At 38.0% G+C, this 9,666-nt stretch overlaps 1 protein-coding gene across 1 annotated transcript in view; it reads left to right on the top strand.

Moving 5' to 3' along the window:
* TRAT1 (T cell receptor associated transmembrane adaptor 1) overlaps positions 1–7,843 on the top strand; it is a 37,161-nt gene extending 29,318 nt beyond the window's left edge. The window contains exons 5-6 of the mRNA XM_007450545.1: positions 1,619–1,707; positions 7,589–7,843. Coding sequence (XP_007450607.1) covers positions 1,619–1,707; positions 7,589–7,843 — 344 coding nt within the window. The remainder of the gene's footprint in view (positions 1–1,618; positions 1,708–7,588) is intronic.
* Positions 7,844–9,666: the final 1,823 nt, after the last annotated feature.

Genomic DNA, 9,666 nt, shown 5'->3' with positions numbered 1-9,666 from the left:
GGGAAAGAGAAGCGCCAAACCATCACTGAGTGGGCTATACATTCTTTTGTTCTTTTGTAACAAGTACTCTTCAATTCCCAGCATCCCTTATTACTTGAAATATCCCAACCACCCCAAAAATAAAATGCCCCTAAATGTCTCAAAACAAACAGCTGTGATCTAATTCCAGCACTCTGATGAGAGAAGCTGTTGAGAGTAACACTAGCATTTAACGCTATCCTTGCCCTGTAAGAAGTTCACTTAATTCATGATAGGAGACTGGGGGGTTAATTCCTGTTGATCTCTGAGTCTCAAACACAGAGATTTCCAGTAATGGGCTAAATTTATCTGAATCTCTATATATCAAAACAGTATGGAATCTCCTAACGTTACACACATGAGAATTTTATAGGAGTCAAGAATTTATTTAATTTTTGTCTTTCCCCCCATTGTAACGTGTCCTCTAAGCTCTGCACTCTGAGGAATCAGAAACTACTTTTCAGGAATAGACTATTAAAAATAATTTCCCTTCCCATTTCCCCTTGAAGAATTTTGGTGCCCACCTGTAATAACTGAGGACTTAATTTCTTATGTATCCTGGTGGCTCAAAGCCCACCACGTCTGCAGTCTCCATGTCTAATGAGCACAGGTGTCACTCCTACAGGTTCTGATTTAGTAGTTCCATGATAGAGCTCAGGAACCTGCTATTTAACAAGCCTTCCAGGTGATTCTAATGCATGTTTTCCACGATCCATGCTTTGAGAAACACCACCCTATGGGCCAGTTCTCTGCATTGCTTTTCAGAAAGGGCTGAATGATTTTGAAGTACCTTGTATTATAGTAAACATATATTTTTATCTATGGGGTCAAACCGGTGCAATCCACATCTCTGCCAGGTTACTTGCTGTCCTACAAGTCATTAACTCTCCTTCTTCTCCCCTTTAAATAGGAGTATCTGGGGAAAGAAAGGTACGGATGACTCAGCAAGCATCCCCACGGGATGAAATAAGTGCAGGTCTGCTGGCTGGTGGACATGGTACAAAAACCCCCAAGTACTTAGTACCAGCATTGTACACCCCAGACCCTCAAAACAGCCTGGCTGAACTGTCCTGTCACTGATTTATGGGACGACAAACATAATCTAAACCCTCTTTTTCAAAAATGGTATGTAAGGTTAAGAAGGCCTCTTAGTAAAATGTCTTACTTATGGAAAAAGTTACCAAATCGTAATCATCAATATATGTGCTCTGTGCTTTATGCCATCTGCACCATTTGTAATCACGCTTAAAGAGAACACAGACAATCCTTTAACTCGTGGGATCTCAATAATATCTAAATGGTAGTTTAAGTTGAGATTGTCATGTCCTACAATGGTATAAAAAAATTAATATGATCTAGTCCTTATCCTAAGTGACCTTCTTTTGTCTAATTGTTAATGCTGTAGGGCAAACAGACTTCTCCACAGTCTGATCTGCAGAGCAGTTTGTGCTTCCTTACCTCTTTGTTTCTTCACAAAAAAGCCTAGTCAAATGATCCTTGAAGGTTTCACATTTATAGCTAAATGTTGTTTGGGTCATGTATTTTTATTCATGCCAGCATTTTTTATTTTTCTATTGTAAACCTCTTTTCCACTTCCAAGAACCAGTGGATGAAAACTACTACGAACAAATGAAAGCCCGGCCAGAGAGATCTGTGAACAAACTGCAAGAAGACGCCCCACCTTCACAGGTGAGTCTTGTTTTCCATATCAAGGGCCAAGTTTAGCCTAGGTCATAGCACAGCTGCATGTTTCAAGAGCATAAAAGCAGCACATTCTGATAAACATCAGAAGCAGCCTGTTAGAAATTTTGCATTCTGAATCGGTGTCAAATTCTGGAGCCTGAGCTCTAATGAAAAGCTCAAAGGCAAATAAATAGTACTCAGAGCTACACTTAAAGAGTCAAAATTACGTACAACCACAAAGGCAGTAGATTTCAAGGGAAAAGTGGATTCTCTTCCTAGAGAATTTGTTAAGCTTTTCCTTTCAGAGCGAAAAACAATTACATGTATCATAGAAATAAATATAAAAGGTGACACATGCAGAATTCTCAGACGACCTAGATGTCGGGAATTTATGGCGGACGGGGAGAAAGAGACCTTTAGTGAAAAGATAAATTAACTAACTATGAAAGACCATACTTCTGTTTTAGTAAAAGAAAATGAGTGTAAATTTAATACAAGTCCTATGGCTATGGTCTTATGACAGGGGATTTACACGTGGCTTGTGTGGAGATAGGCAGGACTAAAGCCTAAGTAGAAACAGAAAAACCCAGGAAGAAATGGGTAGTTTATCTTTTTACTACCACAATCAGTTCAGCATCCTCAGACATAGCACTGCCATTAACGATTCTTAGCATACGTGAGGCTGAAATGTTATAAATTTCAGTTTTGATGATTCTTTCTTCTCCCCGATCTCGTCCCTTTTATTATGTGCTCTCGTGCTATTCCCTAGAAAAAGTCATAGGGCCAGCATTCCCTGTGCAGTTTTTACATGTCAGGCTTGTATTATGTGCTTTATAGGCATATCTTTTTAGATTCCTGTAAGGGAGACAGCACGATTATTCCCATTTGACGGAGGCTTGCAAAAGATGAAAAACTTAACTTAGAGACTCAGAAACTAAGTGGGGAGACAGAATCCAAACAGTCCTGCCTAATAGAAAACACTCTCCTTCCAAAGATGGGTCAGAACTTGGAAACTTCCCATTAAGATAGAATTTCTCTTTTTCTTTATATGAATCTCCTAAAAAATCAAATTCTTGAAATTTTTATTAAGAAACCAAGATGTGGTGAGGCTTAAGCAAAATGTAAGGTCGTCCTCTCACGGGCAAATCTGTCATGTGATGTTCAATTAATTGTAAATGTATTTTTTAGATAAAAGATATGAAAAACTGCATGTTATAATATGATCTGCAAAATTCATGGTAATATTTATGATAATAAAGAGAAAACCTCTCAAGCAGGTTAAAATGTAACTACACCACCTGAAATGCAGAGATTCACAGCACCTTAGTTATGAAAGAACTGAGAATCCTGAATAGAAGCTGCTGTTTAAAACATATAAATTAAACAGACCAACTTTATTTGTGCTGTGTCTGGTTTTTACTCAACTGGAAATTGTGCAAAGCCTTAAAATATCTTTCAAAGTCTGCTACTTTATAAATTATATATTTAAAGACACTTCTAGGGAGATTAGTCTTCATTCTATTTCACCCTTCTGACAAATTTAATTTCAAAAATTCTTTCTTTCTTTCTTTCTTTTTTTTTTTTTTTTTCGGTATGCGGGCCTCTCACTGCTGTGGCCTCTCCCGTTGTGGAGCACAGGCTCCGGACACGCAGGCTCAGAGGACATGGCTCACAGGCCCGGCTGCTCTGCGTCATGTGGGATCTTCCCACCGGGGTGCGAACCTGTGTCCCCTGCATCGGCAGGTGGACTCCCAACCACTGCGCCACCAGGGAAGCCCGATTTCAAAAATTAGAAGTAATCTCTTTGGTTTTTTAAATTAATTTTTATTGGAGTATAGTTGATTTACAATGTTGTGTTAGTTTCAGGTATTCAGCAAAGTAAATCAGTTATACATATACATATATCCACTCTTTTTCAGATTCTATTCCCAGATAGGTCATTACAGAGTACTGTGTAGAGTTTCCTGTGCTATACAGCAGGTTCTTATTAGTTATCTATTTTACATATAATAGTGTGTATATGTCAATCCCAGTCTCCCAGTTTATCCCACCCAGAAGTCATCTCTTCATATTTGCTCAATTCCATTTTATGAGAATGACCATTATCATCAAAAACACTACCCAGGGCTTCCCTGGTGGCGCAGTGGTTGAGAGTCCGCCTGCTGATGCAGGGGACACGGGTTCGTGCCCCGGTCCGGGAAGATCTCACATGCCGTGGAGCGGCTGGGCCCGTGAGCCATGGCCGCTGAGCCTGCGCGTCCGGAGCCTGTGCTCCACAACGGGAGAGGCCACAGCAGTGAGAGGCCCGCGTACCGCAAAAAACAAACAAACAAACAAACAAACAAAAAAACACTACCCAGTTAGCTACTGTGATACATAGTTACTTTGGTCAATTACAAAAGCATAAAGAATCTATAATATAATGCAATAAAGCCTGATGGATAAAGTGTTTGTTGGAAAAGGGAATAAGCTTCTTGCCCTTTGAAAATGATGTGTACAGTTCAGAAGTTGTAATTTCAGTATCTAAGTCTACTATTAACTAGGAAGAGATGATCAGGAAACCTAACGATAAAATGAGTTCATGAGAGTTCCCATGTCTTAAAAAAATTTGAAGGATGCAAGTGTGAACGTGTTTCTCTTCTCTTATCCTCCTGTTAAAACCTCTCACCTATCCCTCCTTTCCCTCCTATGTCAGAAGCAGCCTCTCCTCTTTCCAAAGCCAATACTCCTACTTGTGCTCTTGAGTAGTTCTCCTATTTCCTTCAAGATCTTGCACATTCAACTATTTAATTTGTCTCCATTTCTTTCTTTAAATGAATTACTATTGACCTACCAATATATACAAATCTCTGCAATATTTAAAAACAAATAAAACAATGAAGTTCTACTTCAACCTGTTTTTCTCTCTAATTCCTAAACTGGTTTTTACTTTCCTCCATGGTTTCCATTTCTTTTCATAGATACAAATTCTTTTTTCCTGTCTATGTTTTTCATGCATTTATTCAAGTAAAACAACACTCTGGAAGTCACAAATGACTATTACACGTACACGTTGTGGTGCTTTCTCAGGACTCTTGTTCTTTGAACTCTGCAGGACTTGATAAAGTGGACCAGTTGTTGACCAGACATACATTACTTGCTTTCAGTTATAAGTGCAAAAACCCAGTTCAAACCACTTTGGCATAAAAGGGAAATCACTGGCTCATGTAACTGGGAGATGAAAGGGTGTCTTTTGTTTTTGAAATGATTGAATATGAGAGCTCTCTCCATTTCTTCACCCTGCTTCTCTGTTACTGACTTCATTCTCTTCTATTACCAACAGACTCTTCCATTGAGGCTGGGAAAGCCACTGGAGACTCAGATTTTCTTCCTCCCAAATCCAGAAAAAGATATCTTTTCTATTTCTGCAACTGTACCTCAATCCCAAAGATGCCATGTAATTGGCTCTACTGAAGTCACATGTCCACCCTTGGGCCAACTTCTGTTGGCAGGAGGATGGGTAGTGTAATTGGTTCCAGCCTGGGTTGCATGCTTAATCCTGTGCTAAGCTTGGAGTACAGTATTGTGATTGATAGGCTCTCCAGGACCAGATAGAAGAGGGAAATTTCCTAAAGGAAAATGGAGAATTTATCAAAGAAAGAGAATAGAACAAAGTGCTGGACAGCCAAAAAAGATATCCACCCCTTTGTATTACCGAGTGCCTTTTGGTTATTTTTCTAACTTCACTGACATCTTCTCTATCTATCTAGTCAAAGGCAAAGCAGGTCTGAAAAGCATGAGGTGTATTCAGGAAGCAGTGAAATGTCCAGTTTGCTTGAAATAGAGAGTTTATGTAGGGGAGTACTGGGAATCAAAATAGAAAGTGTGGAAGTATAAGCATAGAAAACCTTGAATGCCATGCTATAAAATTCAGATTCTAGGCTAAAATTTTTGAGACAGAATGGTAAAATATTGAAGTTATGTCTTAGGAAGATAACTTGAAGACAGTATATGGGCTAACTGGCAGAGTGTAGAGACTCAAGCAAAGATACAAGTTACTTATCTTCTATACAATTTTCCAGAAATGATTATTTTACAAATAAAAAGTCAGACAAACATACAAGAGAGGTTGTAAATAGAGCCATCCCCCTGCCTGGCAGAGAAGATTTAAGACATTTAACTTTTAGCATGAAAACAAGTGCCTACAGGGAGAAGCTTATCCATGCATAGGGGTTTTGTTAATCCAAATGTTGCTTCTTTACCCTAGACTCCACAAATTGATATACCTTTGGCTTACTCTGAATGGTAAATCCTTGATACAGAATATTTTGGTTTATTCAATAGCTGTCCTAAAGTTTTAGCATACAACTCTGATAATTTAGCCTACAGCTCTGATAACCTTGAAAAACCAGGTTTGAACCGTGCAGGGCTGCTTAAACGCTGTTTTCACCAGATGCATACTACAGTGCTACATGGTGAGGGGTTAGTTGAATTTGTGGATGTGGAACTACGGAAATGGAGGGGCTGACTGTAAAATTATATGTGCACTTTTACCTGCTCAAGGGGTTGGCATCCCTAACCCCCATGTTGTTCAAGGGTCAACTGTATATTATCTCTATTTGCTAATAATGTTGCAAGATAGGTACTCTCATTTTATAGCAAGAGGCTCAAAATAGTTAAAACAAACAAACAAACAAACAAATAAAAACTGCCCAAGGTCCCATGACCAGTATATTACAGAGCTGGAATTCAATCCTAAACTTTCAAACACCAAATTCAAGGTCTTGTCTTCAGGCCTATTGCTTTTCCCAAGTTTCTCTAGTCTCCTGCCCTTCTTATTCTAGTACTGACGCAGCTCTAGGCCAGACAGGACTACCAGGCTTTCTTGGATGCAAATGAGTATCTCCAAGACCAACCTAAAGGAGCTCAAACAGGATCTGGGGACAGGTAGGCAAGAAGGAAGTAAAAAAAAAAGGAAAAAAAGGAAAAAATGGGAAAATGGGAAATGCAATTCTTGCCAAATGCCAGTCATATAAATGGACAGTTAACCTTATACTTTTTTTTTATAATGTAGCAAACACATATAGTTCTTTTTTTTTTACCCGATTTTAATATTTATTTATTGCTGCCTTGGGTCTTTGTTGCTGTACGTGGGCTTTCTCCAGTTGTGGCGAGTGGGGGCTACTCTTTGTTGCAGTGCACGGGCTTCTCATTGCGGTGGCTTCTTTTGTTGCGGAGCACAGGCTCTAGGCATGCGGGCTTCAGTAGTTGTGGCACATGGGTTCAGTAGCTGTGGCGTGCAGACTCTAGAGCACAGGCTCAGTAGTTGTAGCACATGGGCTTAGTTACTCTGCGGCATGTGGGATCTTTCTGGATCAGGGATCGAACCCGTGTCCCCTGCATTGGCAGGAGGATTCTTAACCACTGTGCCACCAGGGAAGTCCCTAACATTATACTTCTGAGTCTCAAAAATGTAGAAAAATTTGGGAGTTTTGAGGGTACCATCAAATGACCAAGTATTAAACATATGTAAAGCAGATTTTTGATTGGTTAAATTCCTTCCTGTCATGCTTTGTTCCCAGTTTAACAAATCAGTATTGTTCCTTGATAGGCGAAACATAGGGCAGGCACTCCCTGAGGTGAAAGCAGGGGGAGAGGCAGGTAAAAATCCATCTAAAAGGTTCATGTATATTTTGAGTATAAAAAGAAATAAAACTATACACAGAAAAAGATCACTTAAGCATTTTCCACCCCAAAGTCTTATCATCCTAATTGAGAAATTTGGCAAATAAGGTAGCTGAAGCCCAGAAAACAAACTGTGTGTTTTTTATAGGCCTTAGAAATACCCAGAGGTTATCAAAGTTAAAGAATGGCTAACAATGAAGAATTAATATACCTTTCTTTCTAGGAAACTGAAGCAAAGATATTCTATGCCTCACTAGATCACAGCTGTGAGGGGAAGCGCAGAAAGCACAAGAAACAGAAAACTTATTTGTCAGACAAGGATGAAGATGGGCAGGTACATGCAATGGACATCAACCTTTCTAAGACCACTTTGGTGGACAGTTTCCCACCAGAAAGCCAGGCAATAGAGGAAAACATTCATGATGATCCCATCAGGCTGTTTGGATTGATCCGTGCACAGAAAGAAACTGTAAACTAGCTGGACTATGGATCTAGCTCAGTGACCCAGCTCTTACTGGAAGTGGTTGTTAAAGAAATGAAGACCCCATGTGACACCACATGATTTGTCAGGGTGATGAGCTGATCGTCTGTTGGTAAGATGGTGGCTTACCTTTTATACAGAGCTTATGTTATACACAGCAAATGGAATACCATACAAATTAGTTATTTAAATTAGTTATTTGAATTCACTTAAAAAATACTGATGTAGTCAAATGTAAATGAAATCAAGTTTGCAAATTGATCCTGATAACAAAATCATAACTTCAAAACAATTATTAATACTCAGCGAAATAAACCAAAAAAAAAAAAGGTTTTAAGCATAAATATATTCTGGATCATGTTGAAAGAGAAATAAAAGTCAATGTTTTTTTTTTAAACAGTTCTCGTTTCTCATCAGTGTGAAACATCCCATAATTGGAAGAAATTTCTGACTGAAAGGCATGGGAGACATTAAAACTTATTTCTAAGAGAGGAGGGATAATCTTCTTAAGAAATATTTTTCACAAATGGAAATATCTTTATTAGTTCTAAATATTATTATAAAATTAATGCATATTCCTTGTAACAATAAACAGTATCAAAAAGAATTTAGATATTCTACTAGCCAGAGATAATTACTGTGATCAGCTTTCTATATATTCTCCTAGATGTTTTTCTGGGCATGACCATATATATACCCACATATATGACCATTAGTTGTTTTTGTAACCAAAAAAGAAAAAAGGGGAATGATTAGTTTATACATATTATTTAAACTTGTTTCACTTAACAATAATATAGATTTATTTCCACTGTTATTTTTAACTGCAACTAACTACGGTTATAATTTTAATGCCTGCATAGCATTTCATTGATGATTATACCAAAACTCATTTAAATAATTTTGAAGTACATTTAGCTCTGTTTTTTTGCTTTTACAAATAACATTGTAATGAGAATGCATCTCAGCACATAGTTGGTACTTGTCTGACTTCTCCTTGAGGCTAAATGTCTAGGAAAAGAATTGCTGCTTTAAAAGGTGTGCATTCTGTAAGTCTCTACAGAATATATTTCTGAAAGACCAAGAGTTCGGTCAAAGTGTGTGTCCTATTTAAACTCATAAGTGCTCTTAAATTGCCCTCCAAAAAAAAAAAAAAAAAAAACTTTCTATCTCTCCCCATTTGGAGTAGGCGTTTAATTCGGCCTCAAATCATCACTGACCAAGAAAATTGTACATGATGGCTATCAGTCCTGCCCTCTGACCAGAGCTTAGTCACTCTTTCTTCAATTGTTTGTGGAACTCCTGAGGCAGTTTATGTACTAAGTTATACAATGATGAGGGAAACTGAGACTCTGTACCCGTTGAACTACAGGCTAGGAGAAAAGATGAGTAACAGGTTAACAAAGAAAAGTGTAGCTACTAGTAAGAAAAATACTATTAAGAAAACAGAAGAAAGAGATAATGGAGAGAGGGCATCTCTGAAGAAGAAATTTTAATTCTGAGAACTGAACAATGAGAAGAAGCCACCCAAGTAAAGAGAGGAAGGAAGAGCACATTTTGTGAAAGAATTCTATCCATATTTGGAAGTGCCTACTTCTGTCAATAATTATTTTCCATTATGAATCTGTAGAAAATTAAATGCTGATGACAAAGTAAAATATTTTAAGTTGTCCACAATGCCATAGGAAAGACAAAAATACTAATATTTAAGGACAGAAGAAGAGGAATCAAGTTTCTGATTCCAGAGAAGAGCCAAGAAAAACCCACAACAGATAAAGTTAATAATTACATACTGACTTTAAGTTTTTATGTTTAATTTA

This window comes from Lipotes vexillifer, unplaced genomic scaffold (genome assembly GCF_000442215.2).
Source record: "Lipotes vexillifer unplaced genomic scaffold, Lipotes_vexillifer_v1.1 scaffold946, whole genome shotgun sequence".
Taxonomy (NCBI): domain Eukaryota; kingdom Metazoa; phylum Chordata; class Mammalia; order Artiodactyla; family Lipotidae; genus Lipotes; species Lipotes vexillifer.
The sequence above is the reverse complement of the archived record's forward strand: the minus strand, read 5'-3'. Positions and strand labels throughout refer to the sequence as shown.